The sequence below is a fragment of the Ammospiza caudacuta genome, chromosome 5, assembly GCF_027887145.1.
Source record: "Ammospiza caudacuta isolate bAmmCau1 chromosome 5, bAmmCau1.pri, whole genome shotgun sequence".
NCBI classification, from domain to species: domain Eukaryota; kingdom Metazoa; phylum Chordata; class Aves; order Passeriformes; family Passerellidae; genus Ammospiza; species Ammospiza caudacuta.
This window is the reverse complement of record NC_080597.1, coordinates 64,592,596-64,607,553: the sequence shown is the minus strand read 5'-3', so window position 1 is coordinate 64,607,553 and position 14,958 is coordinate 64,592,596. Positions and strand designations below refer to the sequence as shown.

The 14,958-nt window shown below is 41.1% G+C and overlaps 1 protein-coding gene across 5 annotated transcripts in view; it reads right to left on the bottom strand.

Annotated features, from left to right (window-relative positions):
- Positions 1 to 14,958, bottom strand: part of SRPK2 (SRSF protein kinase 2) — a 128,229-nt gene that overhangs the window by 71,459 nt on the left and 41,812 nt on the right. The window contains exon 2 of one of the 5 annotated variants that reach the window (XM_058806002.1): positions 12,998 to 13,061. The exons of 3 other annotated variants lie outside the window; for them this stretch is intronic. In XM_058806002.1, the coding sequence (XP_058661985.1) occupies positions 12,998 to 13,035 (38 nt within the window). In that variant the 5' untranslated portion in view covers positions 13,036 to 13,061. Of the gene's footprint in view, positions 1 to 12,997; positions 13,200 to 14,958 lie in introns of those variants that run through there. One more of the 5 variants, XM_058806001.1, reaches the window with a different exon arrangement.

Sequence of the window (14,958 nt, the reverse complement as noted above, 5' to 3'; positions counted from 1 at the left end):
ACTGACATTTTGTTGACATCACCCATAACCGCTACAAAACAGCAATTTAAATCCTCCAATCTGGCACAAGGAAAGCAATCTGTATTTCACCGGTTATAACAGTTTCTACTACATTCCACAAAATAACATTTTAATTAAAAGCAGACTTTTGCATTGCTATGGAATTATGGGATTGAATACTAGCAACAAATGTGCCAAAATATAATTAGAAAGAAACTTGAAAACTCCCAATCTTCTCTTATATTTTAAATTAGAAAACTCTGATTTTCAGCTCTGGAGGATCTGATTTAAAAAGCATTAAATTACTTGGGAACAAAAGATAAAATTAGATGTATAATGCTCATGGCTTTGGGACAAAAGGTCAACTATGCTCTTAAGCAATTCCACCTGTAAAACAGTGTGTAAACAAATAGTAGCTTCCTGTAATACCTTATATTTGCTGTACTTCACAGAATCATAAACTCACAGAATTGTTTGGGTTGGAAGGGACACTAAAGCTCATCCAGTTCAACTCCCCTGCCATGGGCAAAGAGGACACTTCTGACTGGGGGGGACTGCTCTGTGCCCAGCCCAGTCTGGCCTTGAACCCTTCCAAAGAAGGACCATGAGGATGGTGAAGGGTCTGGAGGGGAAACCACATGAGGAGAGGCTGAGGTCACTTGGTTTGGCCACTCTGGAGGAGACTGAGGGGAGAACCCACTGCAGTCTTCAACTTCCTCAAGAGGGGAAACTGGGGCAGGTACTGATCTCTTCACTCTTGTGACCACTGACAGGACTAGAGGGAATGGCCGGAAGGTGCGTCAGGGGAAGTTTAAGCTGGCCATCAGGAAAGGATTCTTCCCCCAGAGGGTGCTTCGGCTCTGAACAGGCTCCCCAGGGCAGTGATCACAGCACCAGCCTGACAGAGCTCAAGAAGTGTTTGGACAGTGCTCTCAGGCACATGGGGTGACTCTTGGTGTGTCCTATGCAGGACCAGGAGTTGGACTCAATGATCCTGATGGGTCCCTTCCAACTCAGCATTTTCTAAGATTCTATGATAATAAATTCCTCCTCCAATCAATTAAACTACTCACAAGAATTCATTTACAGATTGCAGCACGCACAATACAAATCACCAAGGTTTACATTTCAATAAAAATAGCTGTAGCCCACTAATTATTGTAATGTGCCTATCCTAACAAACACACAATGGCTATGCATTTTACAAGTAAAGTGCACTAGTATCTAAAGCATCTCTAAGCATGGAAAGGAAGGTTATCAGGAGGAAACAATATGGATTCAACAAGAGGAAACCATGTGTGACCAATCTGATTCCCTCCTACAGTGACGTGTCTGGCTTGGGATGGTAAAAAGGAGAGACAAGAAGAATGAAGGCTGGAGTGGGAGCTAAAGGGAAAGCTGTACAATAAATCTCCCACTGTATTATTTCCACACAGAACTCCACTGCAACTGAATCTCAGATTACTTTCTGCAGGCAACACTACACACACATGAACTATTAGTTGTGAACAAAACAAGGTCTCAGAAGAAGTTTAGAGAACCAAGAAGTTGTTACTCTCAGAAGCTTCCAGGAGTTAAGGAAGATAGGTTTTTTTCATCTGACTCCTACATGTTTAGACCAATGGAGCAGGGTGATGAAAAACCACATGAATACCTAGCGAAGCTTTCTAAAGAAGAAAAGCAACATTTAGAAGGAGGAATAAAAGCTACAACCAAAACCCAGGATAGTCTTAATCTAAACGCTCTTGCCATAGAGAATCCAGTGGAAACCTGGCAGAAGCCTTGAAAGACAGATCTTAAAGCAGCTCACACCTGTCCACGGGAAAGATCTGACAAGAACTATTTGCAGTAAAGGGCAAGAGTCCTCAGATACGATACAGAATGAGCTGGAAACAAACTGCACCGCCCAAGAAGCTAATACAGTAGTGTAGTACACACATTATTTTTTTTTAAGTTGTATTTTAGGTATAGTATTTTTATCCTCCAAATTTTATGTCTGTGATTGAGGTACTCTCTAAGCATTCAGTATTTGGCTGCAGTCAAGGCTGAGACTTGGGCTGAATACCCTTCTTTCAGTCTCAGAAAAAAAGGAACATTAGGTCTTTTACACAACAGCTGAAAAAGCAGGGGAAAAAACCAGAAAAAAAATGCTGTGCCTGTGATTTCAGGAGAGAGTTGCGTGGGGTTTTTTGGGTGTTGTTTTTTGAATTTTAAGGGGGGTTTTTTTAGTACAGTACTTGCTAGACAGGCAGACTTGAAAACATCAGCAAAATAGCTGCTTGTTGCACTTTGTTTCTACTCTGCTCAAGCAAACGAGCTCTGTTTACATGTTTTGTGTAAATAAACAGCACTGCACATATACACACAAACACTCCCAACCTTCAAATCATATATTTCACTTCCTGAGAAGAACAACTTGGCAAAGTCTCAAGTATTAGCTATCTCCTGGGCTCTGAGAGTAGAAGTAATACATGCCAGGTTTTCTGAATGCTGATGTCAGATAGCCAGATATTGACTAACACACATTGTGGCTCTGTGTCTTTTGCCTGCTCAGCTACCTTGCAAAGGAACTGAACAGTATCTCGATGTCTGCAACTCAGATTAACAACTGGCCTTCCAGTCCACCTCAGAGACATAGCCTTGTTTAGAATGAGAGTAATGCGATGCTTTTTGCCTTTTTTAAAGTGGCACTTTTTGACCACTATTACCAGCCACCTCCTTTCTGGACCAGACCACAGAGCATAGGATGTGAGACAGTTTATGGTTCAGAGGTGTTTACTATTACTATGCATCCCTGTGTTACCTCAAATGGATTCTGTGACAAGCACAGATACCAGGCCAGGAGAGGAAGGAGCACTGCTTGGTTTTGGTCATGCCTGAACTTTGCCTTCATTAGAGGTATGAGCTTGACACATCCAGCACTGAACGTCTGAAGCACAGAGTATGCATCTAACACATGGTAAGAATATACATCACTCTTCCTTTCCAGAAACATAGGTCTAAAAACTAAATAGAGTTACACAACAGACAAAACTCTGTAATATCTAACTTCCAGGAGACTGAGAAGGAGTAGCAAAGCACTGGTGCATTTCATATCCTCAGCTAATTTCAATCTCTTGGATGCCCATATCAGATGACCAAGAATGCAAACAGACCTAGATCCACTTTTGACAGATGGTACTAGGTCCCTGGGAGACCAGTGTTAGGTTATCTGATTGCATAGAAACAGATCCAGCAAAGATCAGAAGCAAAACAACAGGTCAACCCTAACATCCTCAAGAGCAAAAATGGAGCATGTGAATCAGCTACTCCCACGACTATCAATTAGACCATACTCCCCCAGTGTAAAACCTACCAAGATGAGTCAAAACTCTTCCAAAAAAACACCCTGAAAACTAAAGGTTATTGCCTTAAGGGGTATGGGACTTATTATGGGATGTAGGGAGAAAGAACATTTTGGGATTGTGTAAAACTTACCACAGTACTGTGAGAATAAGCAAAATGCCATGAAATGTTCAGGGGAAGGTACTAGACATGAAGGAAGACTGGCATAGAAGTGCTAAGGGAGAAATAAGTAAGAGAAAATAGCAGGCAAAAAGGATAAATGGGGCAGGTCCAGTACAAATAAGCATCTGGTCCTTGCACCTGTCCGTGATCATGACAGTCCATCCCATACTGTCACTAAAACCCTATACCTGTCTTCTTTGTGGATACATTTTCTATTTTGAGTGTGTGAACTCAAGCCAATTTCAAATCAGACTGGCCAGTAAATAAGGTCCAAGTACCAGCAACTCAAGTGAGAATATGAATCTTGAGGGCTCATGCGTTTAAGAGCTACAAACTACTTAAAGAATTTAAAATTGGCTAAGAGAGAACACAGAGTTTTGTGTGCGAGTTTCTGTGAAAATTCCACCAGTGGACTTCCACTGTGAGGAGTTGGAAAGGAGGAAAACAACAAGGCTGTCCATGCAGTTCTTGCCTCAATGCTCTGTGTCTATGTGGGTGCCAATAAAAGGCCTAGTTTGAGTCTCTGCTGCCCTGCACAGTCAGCTGTGGATACATTTTCTGCATGTGAGTGTGTGCATGCACACACACCTGTGGGGAGGCCATGCTCCTCACTGCCTGGCCCTGGGGACACAGCACTCACCAACTCAGCTACAACAGGAGATACTGCCCTGGGACACAGCACCCTGCACTCACCAACTCAGCTACAACAGGAGATACTGCCCTGGGACACAGCATCCTGCACTCCTATTCAGCTACAGGAGATATTGCCCTGGGACACAGAGCCCTCCATGTCTGGCTACCTCTAACAACTGGCATGGCTAGAAGAACACATACCTTTAGCAAGTTTCTTAGCAAAGCTATCAGTAACACTTTGAAGGTGAAGTGTCTAAATCTGCCTTAGGGTTTGACTTTGGGGTAGTCTTTAAGACTTTTAGTTGCAGACTGTTTAAGCTGTCCTGGCATCTGTTGGAACACACTCCATGCAGTTCTGCTAAGGCATTTTTTAAAGCCCTGAGTATTAAAATGATAGTAAAAAAAATGCATTGGCATTCTCGGACACTGTCCTGCTTCAACTGGATGACTTCTGGTTCTTTTAATAGCCCTTGAAATTCCTATGTGCTAAACACATTTGAAAAGAATCTTGACCAGTTCTTTCCTTTATGTTTTCTTTCCAAGCCAGGATTCATTTAACCGAAAAGTAACATAAATAAAGCAGACATACAGGTGAAACAAAGTACATAGAAATAAAACTATAGAAATATATTCAATAAGATTGCCTTGGAGAAACCTGTGAAGAGATTTCCATAAAGAACAACACCACTTTAAATATTAATGGTCTGCACAAAAAATCCCATGTAGTCACTGACAGCACACTGCAGTTGAGGTGCCCAAGGAATAGGATCTAAGCTAATTCATTGTGTCAGTAATCCACTCACAAATATCAAGAGTTCTTGAGAGAAAGAGGAAGAGTTTTTCCTTGATCACCAATAATGTCTCTGTAAGTTCATTCTTTTACTTTAGTTCTGGAACATAAGCATTCTGAGGATGGCTGTATCTCTCTTTATTTGGCTTTCTAGACTAATACTCTGAAACATTAATTACCTGGAAAAGAGCCGAGTGAGATTTTTAAGTCCATGAAGACTGGTTGTACTCTTATTTACAACAGAATGAAAGCTTTTAATTGATAAAAATGTACTTCAGAATCACTATGGCTGATGATCTTTTTCATACCTTAGGGAAGTCTTGGTCCAAAGCTGTATTAGTCTTCTTGGAAGCTGGCACTTGTCATAGCTGAGGCACACAGCAGCAGTGGAAATTCCTGATTCTTGTCACATATGAAACAGGAGCTGTCAGAAAGGCTTTGCACTGTCACACTGGGGATGACAAAGCACCACTCAGAGGAAACCACCACACGTGGTCTCCTAAGGGTAAGGTAATCCTTTTATAGAAGGATTCATAAAGAGCAGAGCTAATGCCAAACATCTTCCATTCTAGTTCATGGCATGAAATAAACAGAGGTGGATGGTGTCTGGTATGTGGGCACAGCAGGAACTGAACGCTTCTGTGGACAGTGCCTGCAGCAGCTGAAGACAACAATGAGAATCTGTAGGTCCTGGTGCTGGATAGAGAATAACAGAAGAGCTGTCCACTGAAACCCACAGAAATGTCAAACACCTTTCCATCTGCACCAAAAAAAAAACGCAAAACAAAAAAACCCACAAACACCTGCTGGGTATTTTCTGACACAGCAGTTGCAAGAGAAAATAATGCTGTCTCTTTATAGTAGTATCAATGACAAAAATAACACTCCCAGTTTCTGCCAGAACTAGTAAAAGTTAAGCTTTGACAACACAGGACAGAAATGAAGTTTAATAAGAGTTTCTGCTGCAATTATATGACCTTCTTTGCCCACAGAAAAGACAAACACTATCACCACACACAGCAGAACTGAACCACAGAAGGATGAGCCCTTGCCTTCTTAGAAAGGCTGCGACCATCCCGCTAGATTTGGGGCACAGGAAGTTGCTTCAGGAAAACAAAGCAATGAATTCTTAAAAGGCTTCATGTTACTCCAAATAAGAAGTAGGTTCAAGAAATACTCCTTTCCATGGAATTAGACTGCACCAAGCTTGGGGAAAACAAGTCTGGAAGACCAACCAGCCCAACACTACATTACAAATGTTTCACAACTCTCAAGAGAAGAAAATACCAATTTATGGTACTTATTAGCAGATATCAAGACAAAATTACGACACTTTTATTAATACAGAGAGGTTATTTAAAGTGCCTTCATTAAACACAATGGTCAAAACTTCATACAAATAGAACATCTACATGAGATGTGGTTCTGGTTTTGAACATTGTCCAGTCAGGAAAAAGAAGCAATCAACCAGCTGACCTAAAGCTATAACCAGACAAGGAAAGCTCTGTAGATGTATTTTGGTGAAGAACACAGGCAGAGCTTGGAGCTGCACACATTTCTTTGGTAACTGAAGCTTTAAAGACTAAAGAGAGAGAAAGGGAATGAAGCAGAAAAAAAAGGAAATCACAGTTCACTATCCATCTAGTCACAAATATCAGCATGAGTTTGGCAGGCATCCTAGGTGAGATAAATTTCATCTGTTTTTAAGGTAACAGTGACTGCTTAGATTTTGTCAGAGATCACCCAAGACTAAAGGTGAGTTTTGAAGAAAATAGAGAACCACCTAAGGCAGATACTGGTTCAGGAGTGTAAAATTCCTGAAGAAATAACTAGTAAAAGACCTTCTGGTCACAACACCCTTTGGACAGAAAAGCTATTTTTCAGTCCACTGGAAAGTTTAGATATCCTCCAAATTGTACAGCAGGATTCACATAAAGTCAAAAGCTGAGAGATGGCACAATTTCCTGATAATATGCATATAAAACAAAATATGCAACAAAATGGAATGCTTAAATCTGCATGCACTTGTTTAATATGTTCTTAGCATCCCTCAGTAACTACATCAATTCTGGATCAGTGAAAACACATGTATCACCACACAGTAAACTCACTGAATCATATTAATATCTAAACATTTTATTATTAATTTTTAAGTATATAATATGAATATACATACAATATGAATACACAGAAAACCACAGATTAGTTTATCCTGTAACATACTACAGCAACTACAGAAATGAAAGCTTTGGGCATAAATACACATTGTTTTATGCAATCTATCAGGTAACATTCCTTTACCATCCACCTAGGGGCTGGAGTGGACATTTTAGTGAAGGCATGACCGAGACAGTGATTAGGCAAAATGTTTCAGGTCATGAAACAGACTAAACCCGTAATACAAAATGCTTTGTTTAAAATTATCCATTACTTTTTCCCCAGACATTTTACCTGGGATAGAACTGGAATACCTTAGAAAGTATATTGTGCAAGTCATGGTTTTCCAGTCTTTTACATACCTTTTGTTTCAGCCATTCAATAACTGTGTTCAAACCACCACTGGATTGCTTGAGTTAGTTTCCAGTGAATAGTTCTCATATAGGAAAACCTGATACAACACCCCACAACTTTCCATCTCTCCCTTTCACAAAATTCTCTCATTTTAGTTCCAACAGGAACTGACAAAATCTGAGGTTTTACTTTTCAGAAGGTGTATTAGAAATTTCCCTATAATAAATACCTCACAAATACCTGCATGATGAAAAGTTGCTAATAATTTTTAAAAAATTATTGAAGAAAAAAATTAAGTAGTGCACAGGCCATCTGAGTAGTAGGGATACTAAGGATATATTTCACTTGTAATTTTTTTACCTATAGCAGAAATACCAGACAGAATAAAGCGAGCAGAAAATATATTTATAGCAGAAATAAACTGAGTCTATCCCTGGAAAGCAAAATACACTTAAAATTCTTAATCTTTTCAAAGCCTACTGATAGAGGCACTACCAGTTTTAAAAAAAAAAAAGTACAGTGTCCCCTAAAAATATCACCTCAACATGCTCCACAAGTGGCTGCTTCTATATAAGCTATTTCCATTTTTTCCTACACAAGGACAATGGCATGTTGCAACATTCCTTGCCTCCACATCCCTTTCATATTTCACTTTAAAGCCTCACATGCTAAAACAAGTGAGACTGTGGAACCTTTAATATGAAAGCCACACAAAACATAGGATTTATTTTGGTCCAGAACTGGCAATCTAAAATTAAGCACCTAGTGTAAGAGAGCTCTACAGGTACATTGTCACCCAACAGAGCTGGTGCTGGACTAAAGTGCCTCCCTGGACAAACAGCTTAGGGCCCACACTCAGCTAGGGTGATTTTCTTTCTACTTCTGAGATAAAATACAACAAACAGAATAAGCTTGTAATTTTGGGGGGGAAAGGGGGGACGAAATATATATTGGTCACTGTTACCATTTATTAAAAAAATCAGAAAAGTTATAGCTGTATGACCACTAAAACTAGATTTGAACTGTCCTGAAATGGAAGATGTACAAAATTTCTTTTATCCTACTAAAAAGAACCAGTAGAAAAAAAAAACAGAAAAAGAGATAAAGAAAATACAGTATTTTGAAAATGTGTTTTAAAGTTACTGGAACTGATAAAATAGTTGCATTATTCTGATAGCTATTTTTTTCCAGTGTAAGTTACATAAATAATAGAATCATTATCTTATAATGTCCTGTTATCTAACAATTATTCCAAACCATTTATCTGACATACAGCAATATCAGCTTACACATCATGTTGTTAGCTGATGGTTCTACTTTTAAACATTACTTCTATATTTATTACAAGTTACACTTCTACCTTAAAAGTAGTAGCATCCATGACTAAATTTAAAAAAGAAATACACACACACAAAAACAGAATAAAAAAAATCACTGATGTTCCAAAACCCGGAGGAATCTTTCAACATCATAACTTGTTTCACAATGCCTCCTCTAAAAACTAACATCAGGTCTGTGAGAAAAGGAAGAAGACAGTACTCAGCCTCCATCTTTTTCCTTCTTTCTCATTATTTCAGATTTCTTCCTCCTTTACTTTATCCCTGAATGCCTCCCTGGCATGACCTGATGAAGAAACTATGTAAAAGCAGTGAGAAATGCATTAATTTGCTCTGCAAAGATAAATTACAAAGATAGAGGGGTATACATACCCCAAGGCTTAAAAGAAAACCCAACAAAAAGCCAAAGCAAAACCACCATTATTCCTTAAAACTTGCCTGCACCACCTGACATCAAATACATCCACACAGATTAACACAAACTTGTCATTTGAATTATCTTCCCTTTACTGCTATTCATGAAACCCCCCAAAATGATGAAAATTGAATTATGCACATACCAGCTACCTACTTTAAGACTATTCATGAGTGGCTGCTATTATTTTTTTCAAAAAACACTGAAGCAGAAACTCATTTCAAAGAAACATGCATATGCAGCATTTGTATGAAGAGAGAAAAAGAGCAGGTCAGACACTTCAGACTGATCAGGCCTTGCTAATAACCTTTATGAGAAAATGCTCCATGGTAAAACTACACTACTGACACAAATTTAGAATCCAAAATCAGAGCTGAAGAAATAACAAGTTCTTTGTCCTAAATGTGAAAAAGAAAAGTACTACATACAGGAAGTCTTAAGTCTTAAGAGTATCAAGTCATCCAGGTGAAAGAATTAACTTTCCTCAAAAAGAAACAGAAACTTGCCAAGAGTTCCACACAGCCCCTAAAAAGGGGGGGAAATCTGTGCAGCTGAAAGCATTCCTTATACTGCAGATGAGAAGAGTGCACAACTCATACACCAGAAATAAAAATATTTTTATTTTCCTGGAGGGCTCCTGGAAGACCATCCCATCTCCATCTGGGGGCTGCTACCTGCTCCCTCAGGACATTTGGAGCAGTAACCTCATGCAGCCCCCGGGGAAACACTAAGAACATGTTTAATTACTACTCATTAGATAAGGAAACCAGGTGAGTGTCACATCGTAAGCACGCTGTAGGAAAACATATCAAACACATCCATGGTCTCCTTCAGGCCCAGCATCCAAACAAATCAATTCAGCACAGCAGCTGCAGTGCGTTACCTGATCCCCACCCACGTGCACGCTCACATCCCCAGTTACCTGGGTTACCTTATCAACAAGGAACAGGACTTTGGCCCAGGGCAGCATTAACTACCTGGAAATTCAGGACACAGAGACTCTGCCTGATTGTGTCTGCTCAGGAAATATCCCATAGCATGCCAAAACACAAGTATCTTAATCTCATCACCTCAATTCTGCAACTTCAGTTCTTCTAGGGAGAAGGTAAGTGGAAAGGAAGGATGAATCTTTGAAAAATGTCTCAGGTTTGTATTAATTTACTTTTCAAGGCTGCCAAACATCTCAGAGGTTCCTCAACAAAAAGGTTCAACTTTCTTGCTAATGTATTCTAAAAGGTTCTTAAATTCATAACAAACAACTATCCTAAGAGAACGCTGCAGGATTTCTAAAATGCTGAGCCTCCATAACAGCAAAACCATCCATTATATCCCAGCTTTCTTCTCATCAGTAAGATGTGACAGCATGATGAACTTGCCAAATGAGCAGGAAAACCTACAAACACTGAACTGTCTTGTAAAAACAAAGACCAGCCAAAGAAGGAGGCAAGTAATGGGCTTCTCTCTCCTTCCTCCTGTATTCCCATTTCATCAGGCTCTGTAAATGCACAGAGCACCTCCTCTCCCCTCCCCTCTGGCTATGCAAGCGCTGTCTAGCAGCCTCTGCTAGCGTGGAAAACAAGCAACAAGCCATGGACTCTTTCAGATCTTCACACAGCATTCCCACACGGAGAACTCAAGCTTCACAAGAAGCACAACCACTAGGAGCAAGGATTAAAACCAGCAATAAATAAATAGGCAAGAATTCATTCCCTTTCTGTAATTTTCAAGAACATGAATATTCTCATGTCTGTATGGCATAAACACACATTGCACTTCTTCTACAGAGCAGATTAGGCCAGTTTAACAGTACAGACACTCAATATTATAATTATTTCTTTTAAAAAAATCTTATATATTCATTTTCAAAGAGCCTTGAAAGGAACTGGCAGCTAATAGGATAGACAGCACTGTTTCATAACAGCTTGCAAAAAAATTCAGTCTATTTTTAGATGGGTGAAAAGAATGTGGTTATTTAAAAAAAAAAAAAAACAAAAACCCTCCTATGAAATAAAGATGTTTTCATTTATAACTGACCATGCAGCTGATATGTTAAACCAATCTCCAGGTGAACAGTACCATATATTTAAATCCTCAAAATAAATTTGTGTGCATATAAAACAGCCACATTTTAATCTTTATTGCGAGATAACACATCATGCTGTTTAAAAAATCTTACTTTTTAATGAATCTCATTCAAATGAATCTCAGACAAATGCATCTTTTTCTAATTGTGTTAAGATCTTTTTAAAGGACCTCTTCATCTAGGACTACCATTAGTACAACCATGAGCATGTTCTGCTCAAAACCAGACTGATCAGATGTCGGGTGCTGCATAACACTCATATTGCTAAAATAATAAGTATCCGTATTATACGCCAAATTCCCACACGCAATGCCAACGTAAGTCTCTCCAAAAATCAAGTTAACACCTGTTTCCTTTACTATTTTCACTCCATCATCCTCCCTGTTACCACCACCATTTTAAATCTTGTATTTAAAAATTTTAGGCATAAGAGTGGGATAAAGGTTAAAAAATAAACACTTGCATTTTCTCTTCTCATTCTTAATTTTGTACAAGTAAATACTAAAATATCTCTCAAAGCTCTTCTTATATATCTCCATTTTAGAAAGGTGACTTAACATCCCATTCCCCCCCACCATTTTCTGAATCTCTTATTGCTGGTATTTTGTTATAACCACAGCTGGTGAAAGACAATGCAGTTTGCTTCTACATATCATACCTAAATATACTTATAAATCAAAATAAATTGCTCATTTTGGTTTTTCAAACCACCCATGCCACACAGCACTCATTCATTTTGAAAGATGTCTTTTAGTCTGTTTCCTTAAGATAGCATTTAGTGCCTTATCATGTCTCTCTGTGCTAAGCCATTCAATAAAATAAACTTCAGCTCATCATTTCAGCCGAACACAGTTTGAGAGCTTAAAATTAACAATATTTTTTTGCCAACATCCAATATTAAAATGGTGAAATGGAACACTGAGAGGGTCTTTTGCATACAGCCAAAATGTTTATTGTAAATAATGGAGGGGAAATGGTATTATGTTTCTCTAAACAAGCAGTTTCAAAACCAAAAATGCCCTAAAATGCAGCTGCAAGCAAAACAGAAGTGAGCAGGGCTGGTTTATTTAAAATCAACAAAATAATCACCAGGAGGCTATTCCACGTCAGAACACTTAAATATACATTTAGTACCTTGAAGTATTTCCCTAAAAATGAAAGAGCTACTTGAAATAGCACTAATCTGATTGACAGATAAAATAATTGCTTTAAAAACACTTCTGAGTCATTTTGTCCTTACCTGCAGGCATGAACCATTACTGCATGCAGCGACTGCTCCATTTCCTAGCACAGACTTGAACGGGGATCACATCTATCTTACAGAATGTGACTAATAGGGGGGATTTGCGATTCCTGAGCTACTTTCCAAAGGACACTCCCTTTTCCACATACCCGGGCACGAAGCGCTCGGCCAAGTTCTATTTGCTACCGATGCTCAGGGGCAGGAGCAGCGCGGGGTCTGCGCGGCGCCGCTCGCCCGCCTGACAGGCGCGGGGTCTGCACCAGCCAGCCCCGCCGCGATCCGCATGCTGCAGCCCGCCGGGCTCCGGGCACGGCCGGCCGCCCGCAACCGCGGCCAGAAGGCACAAAGCTGGGCCGGGAGGGCAGGCTGGGTGGGCACGGTGCGAGATCCAGCATGCAGCACACGCGGACAATGCCAGCAGCCCCGCGGAGGCAGAGGGAGAAGCCCCGCGTTCATGCGGACGGGGATGCGGCCGTACCTTTCTGGAGAGGACGACTTCTCAGAGTTAACTGACATCAGCAGCTCAGTCTTCTGCTTGATTTCTGGAAAAATCAGAAAACGTTCACCACCGACGCCTCCTGCCCTCGCCTTCCGGAGGTCTCCCTTCCCTGCGCCCTTTTGTCCGCCGGAGGCCCGGGACGCGGCGCTGTGCGAGGCCGCCCAGCCGCGCTCGGAGGGCCGGGCCCGCGCACATGACCGCGCACGGCGGGCGGAACCATCGCCGAGCGGGGGGCGCCGCTCCGCGCCCGAGCCCGCGGGGGCAGCGCGGGGGCCGCGCCACCGCTGCCGCCGGCGGGGGGGACGCGGGGGGTGCCCGCCGAGGGAGAAAACCCCGAAACAAAAGATTCCCGGCACGGATCGTCCTCCCGGGTAGCGTGCTAGGAGGTACTGCACACCCGCCAAAGCCTCCAGATCTAAAGCCCTGAAAAATATGGCTCTTTGAATCATTTTTGTCACAAAAAGCGAGGTATCAAATCACTACTTTCACACACGGGTAAGAAACCAGACGTGGAAAACGCTAGGCACACCTGGATTTTTGTTTTTAGTGGTCTGCCTCTAATGCCCCCAAATACACTTTGAAAAGTAATATTTTCTTTTTATTTTCTTTTTTTTTTTTAACACCTAGTGATTCCCCCAGAGGGTGGCTGGGCTCTGAACAGGCTCCCCAGGGCAGCGGTCACAGCTCCAGCCTCACACAGCTCAAGAAGCGTTCGGACAACGCTCTCAGGCACATGGGGTGACTCTGGGGAATGGGGCCATGCATGGCCAGGAGCTGGGCTTGACAATCCAGGGGGGTTCCTTCCCACTGAGCACATTCTGTGATGCTGTGATCACCAGGCCAGCACCTGTAAGGCCTGGGCTGGTCCCTCGTTCCCAAATGCTGGCAGCACACCCTGGCACGGACACCCGGCGCGCTGTCACCAAGGGGAGATGCACCCTGCCACCGCTTCACAAGATCCAGATAAGCAGAACAGACACTGCTGAAAAGTGAATTCACCAGGTGCTCTGGAGTCGAGGTTTGTGATCCAAAAAAACCCAAAAGAACAAAGGGATGTGAGCCTCATTTTAAGACCATATCCTCGCTGGAGACCGTAGTGCCACCTGTGGTAATACTGGTAAGATCTGAGCAACACTATGTCCACTTGTGAACTGCCACAGTAAACCTGAACTGTTTGGGATTAACCATTCCACAGTGGAAGACCTCCAATCTGACTTTTCTTCCTCTCTTCATACATATCTCAGGTACAAAGCCACTGAAATTTCTGAAAACAGAAGAAGAAAAGCTGTGTAATTTGATTGATAATTGTTTTTTCAACCACAGTTACAAAAGTATTATTACTATCTGAATGATAACTCTCATGTTCTGGTGGAAGGCTTGCAAGCTAGCAAGTGATCATCACCTTTTTAAGCATATGCCACTTGTTCTTCCCAAAACATACTGATCAGAAGAACATCCAACAAGTATCTCAGTTCTCACATCCAAAGCAGACACTTCTTGGATCTTTGAAAACATATCTGTGAAATGTCATTATGTTCACAGCTGGCTCCACTACATGACTGCAAGTACCATAAAAAACTTCTTTTACTGTTGTCCATCCCAGGCAGCAAGTGGTCCTACAGTCACAGCTACTGGGATACTTCTCTGCACACCCAGACACACATCCCAATGCAGGGATGAACTGAAGTTAATTTCTCTACCACAGAGCCCTGACACCGACTGACTATAAATATAGTCCTCAACTTCAAAGTCCAATAAATTTTTAATTCCTTCTGAAGATGCTTATAAATTAAAATTGATTACATAAACAGATATTAAAAAGGCAGGATTTCATAGCAAAACAAAATCCCCAGAGTTTGGAAGGAAGTGATCAAATTATTTATTCCATAACTAAGCCTCCACATAGGCTTTGCAATGGATGTCCAGAGATTATAATACTA